General features: G+C 40.4%; 1 protein-coding gene across 1 annotated transcript in view; it reads left to right on the forward strand.

Annotated features, from left to right (window-relative positions):
* LONRF2 (LON peptidase N-terminal domain and ring finger 2) overlaps positions 1-11,295 on the forward strand; it is a 48,716-nt gene extending 37,421 nt beyond the window's left edge. Inside the window, exons 9-12 of the mRNA XM_047851190.1 lie at positions 1,214-1,372; positions 4,568-4,730; positions 7,890-8,039; positions 9,675-11,295. Coding sequence (XP_047707146.1) covers positions 1,214-1,372; positions 4,568-4,730; positions 7,890-8,039; positions 9,675-9,869 — 667 coding nt within the window. The 3' untranslated portion in view covers positions 9,870-11,295. The remainder of the gene's footprint in view (positions 1-1,213; positions 1,373-4,567; positions 4,731-7,889; positions 8,040-9,674) is intronic.
* The last annotated feature ends 2,945 nt before the right edge of the window (positions 11,296-14,240 follow it).

A 14,240-nucleotide genomic window follows, 5' to 3' on the forward strand; every position in this document is an offset into this window, starting at 1 on the left:
TTATTGAGGTGTAATTGGCACATAACATTACATTAATTTCAGGTATGTAACATAATGCTTTGATATTTATGTATATTGCAAAATGATCACCACAGTAAGGCTTAATGTCTATCGCTATACATAGTTAATTTTTTTTTCTTGTGGTGAGCACTTTTAAGATCGATTTTCTTAGCAACTTTCAAATATACAATGCAGTATTATTAACTGTAGTCACAATGCTTGGCATTACATCCCCAGGACTTACTTATTATACAACTGGAAACTTGTATCTTTGACCCCTTCACCCATTGCCCACCTCCCCCCCCCCCCATCCCAGCCTCTGGCAACCACCAATCTTTTGTCTGTATCTATGAGCTTGGTGTTGTTTGTTTGTTTGTTTGTTTGTTTGTTTGTTTTTAAGATTCCACGTGTATGTGAGGTCTTGTGGTATTCATTTTTCTCTGACTTCTGTTTTTCTGTTTAAAATGTTTACTTATTTATTTTGAAAGAGAGAAAGAGGAAGAGAGAGAACCCCAAGCAGGCTCTTTGCTGTCAGCGTAGAGCCTGACATGGGGCTTGATCTCACAAACGATGAGATCGTGACCTGAGCTGAAATCAAGAGTTGGACACTTATTTCACTTATGATGGTGCCCTCAAGGTCATCAGAATTTTTTTATAGGAGTCATAAGCTATAACTTTTCTAAGAAAACTAATACAATATAGTATGTTCTAGCTCATCAAATTAAGTAAGAAAGGCTTGGCAGGAAGCCTGGTGAGTTGAAAACTTTCTCACGTGGTGGGCTTTCTTTTCCCACTAAAGACTGAGGAGGGGAGTGCCTGGGTGGCTCAGTCAGTTAAGCATCCAACTTCAGTTCAGGTCATGATCTCATGGTTCGTGTGTTTGAGCCCCACTTTGGACTGACAGCTCAGAGGCTGGAGCTTGCTACAGATTCTGTGTCTCCCTCTCTCTCTGCCCCTCTCCCACTCATGTTCTTGTTCTCTCTCTCTTTCTCCCCTTCCCTCCTTCTCTCTCTCTCCTTCCCTCTCTCTCAAAAATAAATAAGCATTAAGATAATTTTTACAAATATAATAGAGACAGAAGCAGGCTTCAGGGTTTTATTTTGTAAATGAGAGAATTGAGGTTAGCTAGCTTTTGCTATTTTACAGTGACTAATACTCCCTTCTGTTTCTGACAGCTCCCACTTCTAAGTTAACATTTTTTCTCACCCCACAGTCTGACCAGAGATGTCCCCATCTTTGTGTGTGCCATGGCCTTCCCCACCGTCCCATGTCCACTGCATGTGTTTGAGCCCCGCTATCGGCTTATGATAAGAAGATGCATGGAAACCGGCACCAAACGGTTTGGCATGTGTTTATCTGCTGAACATGCAGGGTAAGAATTGCCAACGTCCAGAGTGTCCTGAATAAATGCATAACCTGTTATTTTTCTTGAAGAACAATTTAAGGTGATGTTGAAAAATTCTGGTGGCTTCCATCACATAACAAAGTATAAATCCAAGGCCATCCATGATGTGACCCCAGCTTTCCTTCTAGCCTCATCTCCTACTTCTTTCTTTCAGACATAATATTTGCTAGTCCATTACCATATTATTTGCTTTTCTGTAAATATACTTCATATCCATACTTCCATGCTTCTGCCTATAAGTCTTCTATAAGTCATCATACAAACAAATCCAGTCTAACTTTTTAAGATCCAGAAATTTGCTATGTAGGAGCACCTGGGTGGTTTAGTCGGTTGAGTGTCCAACTCTTGATCTCAGCTTAGGTCTTGACCTCAGGGTTGTGAGTTCAAGCCCTGCATTGAGCTCTGCATGGGCATGAAGCCTACTTATAGGCAGGTAGTTAGGAGATAGATAGATACATACGTACATACATGCATACTTACATACATATGTACATGCATCTTCCGTGAAACCTCCACCTATACAGCCAGACAAATTTCAGTCTTATAAAAACCCACAGCTCTTAGTTTTCACCTCTCCTCATTTTATATCATTTGTGTAGGGAAGGTGTTCCAAATCGACAGGCAGCTCCTTTCCATGGGCTGCTCTGAGGACTCTGGGAAGGAGACTCCCAGCAGATGGGAAGGAATCCCATCTGTTGGCTTCCTTATCCCCTAGGACTTTGTCATTACTGCATGGTCATGATGAGGTCTCTACATGTAAGTTCTAGCTGGTAGAAGAGGCACAGGTGCTCTGAAAGGATTTGAAGAAAAGGGGTACTCATCACTATTGTTTATACCTACTGCAAAGGAGGCTGGGAAATGTAGCCCATCCATGTGCCCAGGAAGAAAAAGAGAGTGGATACATAGGACCATCCACTAGCTTCCATAATATATACCTAGGAACAGATCTTTTTAAAGATATGTGTAGCACCTTTATGGAAAAAATTCTACAGCTTTATTGAAAAATATTCAAGAAGGCCTAAATAAACAGAAGTACCATATCCATGGATGGATGCATAGATTCAATGTCATAGTAGAAATGCCAGTTTTACTCAAATTAGTCTCTAAATCTAAAGTAGTTTCAGTCAACATTCCAAAAGGACTTTTTCATGGACTTGTTCAAGCTGACTTTAGAATTATTATGGAAAATCAAAAGACCAAGACCATGATAGTTTTGAGGAAATCAGCTGAGCAAGATGGGAGAACCCTCCCATCTTGTAAATCCTAGTGAGTAGACCATTACAGTATATGGAGATAAGAAACAGATCATTCATATTTGGACCCATATTTAGATATAATTATATGAGAAAAAGCAAGCCACTCATTTTTAAAAGGTGCTCAGAAAATTAGTGGGCAGTCCAAATGTGGAAAACAATCTCTTCTCTGCCTTGCACTGTACACACAAAGTAATACGTTATTTACATTCTCAATGTGAAAAATAACATATAAAAATTTTAAGAGAAAATGTTGGAGACTATAATTAGGAAAAGACCTTTTTTTTTACACAAGATGCTAAGAGCACGTAACATAAAGGAAGAGATGAATAAATTTGAATATGTTAAAATTTGATTCATCAAAATCAGCAAAAGCAAAGTGATAAAACATCCAGAAGTTCTGCTTCCACTGAGGATATAGAACACTAAGAAGTGAATTACTCCATATAAAGTATAGGACATAAGTCTCTTGAACCTTGCTCTGGTGAGCAGAAGTTGCTCAGGGGAAGTGAGGAAAGGTAAGTCTATCCAGGGAGAGAGTAAACAAAAGTGTGGCTCATCTGTGGCAGAGCCTAGAAGGAGACATGCAGGTGTGTAGGAGGAATTCAGCTAGATTTTTGGAACCAAGTTCTAATGGCCTCATGTGGACAAGCACGAGAGTCCAGAAAACCCTGGGAGTTTCAGGCACAAGGGGAGTTTGCATCCACTCACAAATTCTTGTCCACATACAAGACAGGATGGCTCATTGGAGAGACAGGCTCTGCAGCTGAGACGAGCTTTGGAAGAGCTGGTATTGGGAGACATTTGTCTGCTGATAGTTGGGGCAGCAAGTTCTCTCTTGAAAGGGATCTTCAGGGCACCTCCGTCCATGCCACAGCTATGGATAAGATAGCCCTGTTAGATAAGCAAGAAGAGATCGTTTTATTAGAGATTCAAGTAGAGATGTCCAGCCTTACAGGCATGTGACTTGGGAACCATCACTCATTGTTAGTTTGAAGGCATGTAGTGAAGTTGTTCATTCACTTTAGAATTGGGTAGCCTTGGGTTCAGATCTCAGGTCTGAATCTTACTGTGGCCTTATAGAAGTTGTTTGATTTTTCTAAGCCTTTTCTAAGCCTTTCTGTTTTTGTGCTTGAATGAGCGCATATTATAAACTGCTCCTAATAGTGCATGACACGTAGTAGGCACAATCAGTATCCTCAGGATACAGATGATAGTTCAAAAGGGTGAGAGTGGGTAAGGTCACACAGGAGAGCTTTGGAGCGAAGATGCCATTGTGGGTGGCCCTGGTGTTTAAGGACATGTGGAGGAGCCAAGCTGTGAAGGGGTGCACTGGTCGGGAAGGGCAACTGAGAGCAGCAGTGGGTGTTAGGTCAGTGACAGATCAGTAGAGGATATAAGTAGCAGATGGGGTCATGCCAGAGTCATTTGTGACTTCCACTGGGGTTGTTTCGGTGAAACAGACGCCTGATGGGGAGGTAGGAGATGGAAGGCAGTGACTGCAGATGACTTCCCATAGTAGTTTGTTGGGGACGATAGAGTTGGCCAGCATCAGTGGAAATGAGAGAGGAGGGAGCAGAATCTGTGAGTAGCGTGGGCATACTTTGTGCTCTCTGTACCCCCTGCTGGTGCCCTGGCCAAGGGGACTGAGGATCCTGTCTCTCTCCACCTCTTAGGTCCTTCCAAAGCACTAGCTTATTTCAACTACTGAGGCACAAGGGCCCTTTCCCCTCCACCTCTCCCTCAGTGGCCTTGCACACCAGTGTGTTTTGCATTTAACAGAAGGAATCATCTGCAGGTATCTCTTAGAGAAAACAAGCTTGCTGGTCCCATGCAGAGACACCATTTGTTTTGTTTGGACCTCCTGCGTTTTTAAAATCACGGTTTTTTCTCCCGCCTGTCCTGTCAGAATTTCAGAGTACGGCTGCATGCTGGAGATTAAGGATGTCAGAACATTTCCTGATGGGAGTTCAGTTGTGGATGCCATTGGAATTAGTCGGTTCAGAGTTCTAAGCCATCGTCACAGAGATGGCTATAACACAGCCGACATTGAATATCTCGAAGATGAAAAGGTGAGGTTTATTTTCCTGGCGTGTGTTTAGAGGGCCTTCGAGTCAATACTGTAGACTTGTCCAGGCCATGCAGTCTTGGTTGCAACTCCTCAGCTATGCTCTTATAGCCCAAAAGCAGCCATAGACAATATGTAAATGAGTTGGCATGACTGGTTTCCAATAAAATGCTGCTTACATATGGAGTGAACAGGATTTAATTTGTGAGTAGTAGTCCATCCCTGTTCTAGATACTGGTATTAGTTCAGAATGAGATATAAAAAGTAGCATTTAAAAATACCTTCTAAAAGCAGTGTGGAAGTTCCTCAGAAAATTAAAAATAGACCTACCCTATGACCCAGCAATAGCACTGCTAGGAATTTACCCAAGGGATACAGGAGTACTGATGCATAGGGGCACCTGTACCCCAATGTTTATAGCAGCACTCTCAACAATAGCCAAATTATGGAAAGAGCCTAAATGTCCATCAACTGATGAATGGATAAAGAAATTGTGGTTTATATACACAATGGAATACTACGTGGCAATGAGAAAGAATGAAATCTGGCCTTTTGTAGCAACGTGGATGGAACTGGAGAGTGTGATGCTAAGTGAAATAAGCCATACAGAGAAAGACAGATACCATATGGTTTCACTCTTATGTGGATCCTGAGAAACTTAACAGAAACCCATGGGGGAGGGGAAGGAAAAAAAAAAAAGAGGTTAGAGTGGGAGAGAGCCAAAGCATAAGAGACTCTTAAAAACAGAACAAACTGAGGGTTGATGGGGGGTGGGAGGGAGGGGAGGGTGGGTGATGGGTATTGAGGAGGGCACCTTTTGGGATGAGCACTGGGTGTTGTATGGAAACCAATTTGACAATAAATTTCATATATTGAAAAAAATAAAAATAAAAAAAACTGATGTCTTTATAAAAAAAATAAAAAAAAAATAAAAATACCTTCTAAAGCTAAATATAAAATGTTTGGCTCTCTTACCCCTTAAGAATTATTTATATGCCTAATAGAAATAACAGAACCCATGTTTTGACAAATTAACAAAATGTTTTGAAGGGATTCTCAAAAGATGTGTACAAAGATGTCTCTAGCAGTCTTACTCATTAATGGCCACAAACAAGAAATAGTGCAGATACTCATCAACAGGGGAATGGATAAACAAATTGTAGTACATTTATACAGTGGAATACTACTTGGCAATAAAAAGGAAGGAGCTAATGATACACAAAACCATATGAAAGAATCTCCTAGATCTCTCAACAAACACATCTCTCAACATCCTGCTAAGCCGGGGAAGCCAGATGCACAACCACGTGTGCTGTGTGGCTCCATTTATATGCTTCCAAGACCAGGCATCACCTGTCTCTGGTTTTGGAGGGCAGAGACAGGCTGGGGTGAGGGTTTGTAACTGACCAGAGGAGGGTGTAGGGCCATTGTGGGCCATGGAAATGTTCTCTGTCCTGTTTAGGATGGTGATTCCACTGGTGTGTGTGGCTGGCAAAACTCTGAGCCAGCCAGTGAGATCTGTGCATTTTCTGTATGTAAATTATCCTGCAACAAAAACATTACAACTGTTTAGAAGGAGGGAATCCTTGGAATTACTGTATCCCTCTTTTGAATTCTGTCCTTCACATTTAGAACCACACCATGGTTCTCACCGTGGCGAGTGAGAGTCTTTAGCTGTCTGACATCACACTGGAAGTCGCTTTGGGGACAGTGCTGTACATTTGTGACACCCATCAGGAGACCCACACCCACATTGCCAGCACTGCCCCCTTTCCAGCTGCTGTTTCTGGTCATCCTAGGCACAGGGCTATACAGCTCAGAGGAGCCAAGGGCAGCAAGTCAACCCCAGCATCTCAGGAGCAGAGAGTGGGTTTAAAGGATGGGACTGAATGTGATTGTTCTCTGCTGCCTGGGTAACAAATCTGATGGAAGAGTTTACTGACTGTTGTGGATGGCAGTTTTTAGTGGTGTTTGTATTTATTTCAAAACAAGAACTTACCTAACTACAAATAAAATAATTTTGGTGTTTTTTTTAAAGAAAACCCTCTACTACATAGGAATATTTGATTTGTATAAATCAAATTGAGAATGGTTGCATGCATTATAATCTAATTCCTCAGTTTACCCTAGTTTTCAGAGATCCTTGAATTTTATAACCAGAAAGGACCTGAATGGTTTATTCCCATTTTGTAGATGAGAAAACTCTACCCTCAGGAGGCTGTGTGACTGGCTCATGAGAATCAGCAGTGAAGCCAGAACAAACCTGGGTGCCTCGGTCCCCAGCCCAAGCTTTTCCCACTCAGGTGTTCCTCAATAGGGGTGGGATATACTTAAAATAGTGACTTGGCTGTGAGATAGGCACCCAGCAGTAAAGCATGATACATCTAAGGTATCAGGGCTTACTGCTGCTTAAGGCTAATACAGTGATACAGGGTAGCTGTCATGTTTTCTGGAATATAGTTTGGTGATATGGAATATAATTTTTTAAATGTCTCACTCTTTGACTTGGCAATTCTGCTTCTAGGAAACTATCCTGAGGGAATGACAGCCCCTTCTATCACCACCACTGACAAAAAACAAACCACTTTTGCATAAGTATTTATATTACTGTGTAATATTAAAGTCTATTTTATCTTAATGGTGGAGTAAGTTATAGTATATCTCTACATGTAGCCATTGAAAATGATTCATAGTAACATGGCATATATGTTTATGTTGTTAAGAGAAAAATCGGGAAGTTATGGATAGACAGGATAGGTAGATCTTCACTGTATAAAAAAAGTATAGGGGCGCCTGGGTGGCGCAGTCAGTTAGGCGTCCGACTTCAGCCAGGTCACGATCTCGCGGTCCGTGAGTTCGAGCCCCGCGTCGGGCTCTGGGCTGATGGCTCAGAGCCTGGAGCCTGTTTCCGATTCTGTGTCTCCCTCTCTCTCTGCCCCTCCCCCGTTCATGCTCTGTCTCTCTCTGTCCCAAAAATAAAAAAATAAAAAAATAAAAAAAAGTACAAATTTCTATGTTGAGCATATATCATGTTTATAAAACACTGATGAATTATCTGGATACTAAGTGTCCCAGCTCCACTTACCAAATACGGCAGATGATCACTATATTTCATGTGCTAATAATGAATTGCTAAAATGGTCATCCCTCTTTCCTTGATCAGGTGGAAGGAACAGAGTATGAAGAACTTACCAGCCTTCATGATTCAGTGTATCAGCAGTCAGTTTCCTGGTTTACTTCACTTCAGGATCACATGAAAGAACAAATCTTAAGCCATTTTGGGTTGATGCCAGACAGGGAGTCTGAGCCTCAGGTATATTCTCCTTATTTCTTTTAGAATGCTATTATTATTTCCTGCTATATGTTAAGACACATTATTCTGAAGGAAAATTTGCCCGTGCTGTGTACTCCATTGTGATCATTTATGAACGGGTTCATTTGTCAACAGCCCAAAGAATCACCTAATAGTAGTAGCATGTGCCTTTTGGAGCAAAACAACCAATGCTTTTTGATTAATAATGTGGGAAGGTCATTTCTTTTCTATCAAAAATCAGTTTATTCTGACTGGCTGTTGGCTTTGGTACTTTTACTTCTCTCACCCACTGTTTAAATCAGCTGTTTCAATCTTATGACTTAGAGAGTAATAATTTGTGTGTATTGTCATGAACAGTCCATATTTTGCACATACTGTTGCCTTGTGCCTAATCAACAGATGTTGAATAAATGCAGAGAAAATCTAACTCCTGTTAAATTAGGAGTCTTCCTTGCCCTCTATATCCAGTCAGGCTTTCTCTGTGTTCCGCCAGCGTGCTTTCAGTGAACTTGGCTCTGCAAGCAGGGCGTGGCTTCGGGCTGTGAAGTGCTTCTAAGTGTACGTGAATCCTTTCTTCCTCCTCCGGGTGACAGAGCCAGGCAGGGATGGCTTAGGCCTATGACAGAGTATAAAGTTCCTTCTGTACAAACTCACCTGTCTTGTGGAGAAAGCAGTATCTGGGACCAGCTCTCAGCAGGTTTGGGGAAAGATGAAATGTACTTTGTATTTTTCCCATCCACTGTTACTTTTTCTATCTCTGGCCGACTTCTGTCTTTTACCCCCACCTGAGTTATGTCTTTTCCAAACTGAAGACCAGCCTTTAAGCCAAAAACTGCCTCAATGTTACTCCTAATCTTCCAATAGAAGCTTCCACATCCTAAGCTAAAGTGACTTCAGAGTCCACCCTCTCTAGTTCCCAGTTGGATTCTGTATTCCTTTAGGGGTAGGATTGGAGGAGAATCCAAGATGGGAAGCCAGGCAGCCTAGATATCTTGGTTCTTAATGCAAGGAATACTGAGAACAACTTTATGACTAGCTTTTGCTTAGATATCAGTCCAGAAGTGTGTTGGGTTATGTGAAATATAAGCTATCAGGTAGCAGAATAATTCTTATCTATTTAATTCATGATGACTCCAATCTATATATAATTAACAATAATTCATATATAGATGTTTTGTATACATGTGCATATTTATCACACAGATATTGTTAAAAGATTTATAATACTCAGACTTGTACACCTACTTTTAGCCTTCCTAATATTGAGCTTTCTATAGTATATTTAAAACTTAAAAAATAATAACACAGAACATTGGAAAGTAGAGGTAAAATTTATGGTCCCCTCTTCTGACTGGTATATACTCATAACAAGAGCTTTGAGAGAACAGAAGCAATTAATTCATGGAATTTCCCTATAAAAGATGCTTCTCTTTGCAGGCTTTACGTTTTGTGAATTCTCCCACATTGAAATTTGTAACAGAAAAGTAAACTTTGTATCTCAAGGGTTGAATGGATGGAAAGTAGATCTAAAATAGAAGGTGGCATTTAATCCTTGCCCACGCCTTGTTGGTGAAACAAAGAGAAGAGACTTGCATTTTAGGTGCTGATTTTCCTTCCCTTTCATGTCCCTTGCAGAGTAACCCTAGTGGTCCTGCGTGGTCCTGGTGGATCCTGGCAGTGCTGCCTCTGGAGCGCAAGGCTCAGCTGGCTATTCTTGGCATGATCTCATTGAAAGAACGTCTGCTCGCCATTCGGCGGATATTAGTCATCATTACGCGTAAGATGAATAGTCGGCAGGAGCTGGTTAATAGCAGGGAGAGAAATAATTGATTTTTTTTCTCTCTGTCAAGGTTTCTGGAAGCCCTTGTACTTTTATGAGGAGCACTAGACGTGGACAAGTAGCATCCCATTCATCGTGCTTTGTAAAATGCTTGTTGAGGGTTACAAAACGGAACACTTAGCAAACATTGACTCCTGCTCAAATGTTAAAAGTTGGTGCCTGGCGGAACCTGACTGGGTACAAGGTTAGCCTGAAGTTTGCATGGAGCCCACAGTTGGAAACCAACCTAAGAAAATCTCTTTGAAGCAGATGCTTTAATGTGCAGTTCACTGACAGCAGGGAACACCACAGATGGTTGGCAAGTGGTTTAGGTTTTGCGAGAAAGAAGGACTCCCTCCCTGGTAAAGTATCTCACTACACCAGATGGGAACAGCATGCTTTGGTGGCTAGAGAGTAAGAGGGAAACCACATTTTTATCTGGAAGCAGATTTCTCAGAGCACAGGCTAACTGAAAATGCACTTCGGCTTTGTGTGTTGCTGTGAACTTGTGTGCGAAATTGAGGGATCGAACTGTTGTCCAGTACAGGAGCCAAAATTAGTCCTCACCCAAGAAGTAGTAGCTACCAGATAGAACTATGTTGTGTGTCCCGTAGTAGTTCAGATATCATACATTGCATGTTGTAATCAGATGAACATCAGAATACACGAAGGTGTACCTTGGATATAGAAAAATCTGACAACAGTATAGTTGATTTGAGGATATATATTTATATGCACTCAATAAAGAGTGAGCAAAAGTTCACTAAAACTGTATGTGTATTGGAATGTCAAACATGCAACCAAACTAGTACAAAAACCCCCTTGAAAGCATAAGCCTGTCTTATTAATTTGGTGAACACTAAACATTTAGGAAATAGTCCTCTTCCTACCAGTATTTGCATTGGAAATTACGCCCATCAGTAAATTTGAGTTCACCATCCATCCACTCATATATAAGAACATTAACGTCTGCTCTGGAATGGGACTCTATCTCTTCCAGGAAAATATATCAGGACAGTGTGCAAGAAGAGGGGGGGGGGTGCATATGGGGTGTAAATATTCAGCAATCTAAAAATTGTTTTCCATCCTCAACCTAAAAATTGCCTCTGTGTCTTTTGAAAAGAAGTTTTAAAAGTGATCAGACCCAGTGTTATCTATTACAGAACAATACATTACAACTTCGACCTCTAATGCATATTGGTAGTATTAATTGGAATAACCGTGTGAACTAAGATACTGGATCATTAGCACTGGCCTAACCAGCTGGTGCACTGAGTTGGCTTCTTGGGCTGTGCCATGGATGCTCTTAACTAAAAGATGATGAGAACCAGACCGGAGAATAAATCACAGCTTTAAGTTTTGCTTTTTTCATTCAAGGTGTATCATATTTGAGGTTTTTGTTTGTTTGTTTTTTTGGTTTTTTTCCAGGTAATTTATTTTTTTTCAATAAATGAAATTTGTTGTCAAATTGGTTTCCATACAACACCCAGTGCTCATCCCAAAAGGTGCCCTCCTCAGTACCCATCACCCACCCTCCCCTCCCTCCCACCCCCCATCAACCCTCAGTTTGTTCTCAGTTTTATTTAAGAGTCTCTTTGAGTTTTAACAGAATATTTCATAATGTCAGAAGTTGGTTGTTTATCAATCCATCAAAAATTTTATTAGAAACTTTATAATTGTATTTTTTTTAATTGTATGGGTTTTCAGTAGCTAATGCTTGGTTTCATTATGGGAGTGAGAAAATCCTCTTCTTGTATAACTTAGTCATAAAGAGAAAATGGGAAAGTATTTCCAATCAGATGTTTCTGGTACCTCACTTATTGCAAATCTCATATCTCATCTTGAATATGGTTTAAAGGCAATTTGGTCATGTGATTTCTAAAATATTTTATCGATTCATGTGTTAATGATAGTATTCAACATTCTTAGGCATTGTATCCTAATCTGATCATCTAAAAGAAAGCAAAACTGTATCTAGTATGCCAGAGGACCTTTCTTAGAAATGGCTCCTAAAAATGGGTATGCATTGACCATTTTCTTTTTTTTTGGAGAATCTTTCCTATGTTAAAATCATATCATTGCTGTTTCCATTTGGGAGTGTGTAAAATAGCCACAGTGTGATCCTAGTTTCTGCAGGAGCCTTCCTGAAGTTAAGTCTCTGTGCTCGGAGTACCAGGGCTTTTCCTGTCCCCATCACATGCTGTGGCTTTCTCACCCTTACGCCTGAAATGTCATAACTGGCACAGATCTCTGATCGGAATCATTAATTATCGCTTCCTGATTCTGTCTGCCTCTTTCTGAATTGTCACCTTGTTCCTAGTGCTCTTATGTAAAAGACTATTCAAACAAGTAATGATGTAGATAGAACAGCCAAAGTTTTGATTGTTTTTGTCTCTTGACACCCAAGGGAATGGACTGCGACTGCTTCATGCTGTGTCCAGTATCTCACCTCTCTGCCCAGAGCAGAGCAGGAGTAGATGGGTATTTCCTGAGCACTTAAATGACAGGAAGTCGGATCAAGGAAAGAATATTTCAAGTCATATTATGAAGGAAGCTTCCTTTCAAAAACTTAAAGAAGGACACCTAAATTCTGGTTTGTTACAAATTTAGCTAACGCAGAATAGCTTTGCCCCTGCCCCTGCCCCTGCCCTCTTTGCTGTCATGGGGATGTTGTTTCTAATATTTCTCAGAAAATAAGCTCTTATTCAGAGTCAGAACATTCAAGTTTAATTTTAGTGAAAATGTTCCAGCACTAATGGTCTAGTTAGTTCTGCATCAGAATAAAAGCAGAATCTACTTAGAGTAATAATAACAGTGTGGGGGAGTAATTTTTCTTCTTTAAATATAGTAATTGAAGTACATTCTATATACTTTGTTAGGTATTTTCCATTTCACTCTCCTAAGTGGCTTGACTCATAATTCCATCCCTGCATTCCTATGTCTCTGAAATAGAACTGATATCCTGACAGGCAGTATTCTGAAAGCTTAGATTTTTAGGGTACCACATTCCCTATGTGTCCTCATCTTCAGAATTGAAAGTTAGAATACTTTTTAAAGTTCCAAATTAAAAAAATTTTAAATTTTAAGGTCTATCCATGGAACCACAATAAGTATTAGCTGATTCATGTGCCAAATTTTGGAGTGTTATCCCATTTTTACAACCACAACAAAGTCTTTCTCTTAAGCATCACCCTCCTCGACCTCCCAAACCAAAAAGCACCAAGACTGTTTAGTAAGTTGTATCTCAACTATTAACATACATTAAGCCTTACCACAGGACTTTTAAATCATCAAGGAACAAAATAGATGGTAGAGTTACCATGAACTATGATATTATCATTTTGTCCTAAAATTATTTGAAAATTGGCAGTTGGTACAATCAAAATACTCCATTGCCTGACCTAGCTGTATCACACAGAAGTCATTATGCTTTTTAAGTTGATTTTTAAAAGTACTCATCTGTTTCTTCTTTTCTCCTTTTGTGTTTTCTCCCACTACTTAAATTACTTCGGTAGATACCACTCTTTAAAATTTAGATGCTTTTAACGTGGATGGAACTGGAGAGTGTGATGCTAAGTGAAATAAGCCATACAGAGAAAGACAGATACTGTATGTTTTCACTCTTATGTGGATCCTGAGAAACTTAACAGAAACCCATGGGGGATGGGAAGGAAAAAAAAAAAAGAGGTTAGAGTGGGAGAGAGCCAAAGCATAAGAGACTCTTAAAAACTGAGAACAAACTGAGGGTTCATGGGGGGTGGGAGGGAGGGGAGGGGAGGTGATGGGCATTGAAGAGGGCATCTACAATGAAGATATGAAGAAGAAAGAGCCATTAGGAGGGAAAATAAATGTGGGTGATTTTTGTTTGTTCAACAGGCATGGGGTTTTATTTTTTTCTAAATACCCTTATGAAACAGGGTAGAGAGGCTCCCATGTCCCATTTTCAACCTGGATAGCAGCGGCGGCTTGAAGAAAGAAACTCTTCCTCTGTAGCTCTACCCCTGCTAAAAGACCCTGTTATGATTCTATGTTTCATCAAAACCCGGGAGGCTAGATCTGGATGAGTAGGGTGAGCTGTATCAACCACACATGGGAAAAATTGAACCCTTAATGTTTCCCAGTATCACCTTGTCCCTGCTGGCACTGCTTCATTCTGAGCCATTGACTTCTGACTTGTAGGAGAAAGTCTTTCCGCCTTTGCAACTCCTCACCTTAACTTCACCTTAATTTTGGCTTCTTGACTGATAAAAAAATTACCAATATCTGCTGAATCCTGCCAAGTAGCTTTTAGTAGTAGGTCTGCTTTTAGGTGAATATTAGCATATTGACTATTAGAATATTGAAGTAGCATAAACTATTGAGGAAATTAGAGTGCTGCTACC

The sequence above is a fragment of the Prionailurus viverrinus genome, chromosome A3, assembly GCF_022837055.1.
Source record: "Prionailurus viverrinus isolate Anna chromosome A3, UM_Priviv_1.0, whole genome shotgun sequence".
NCBI lineage: Eukaryota > Metazoa > Chordata > Mammalia > Carnivora > Felidae > Prionailurus > Prionailurus viverrinus.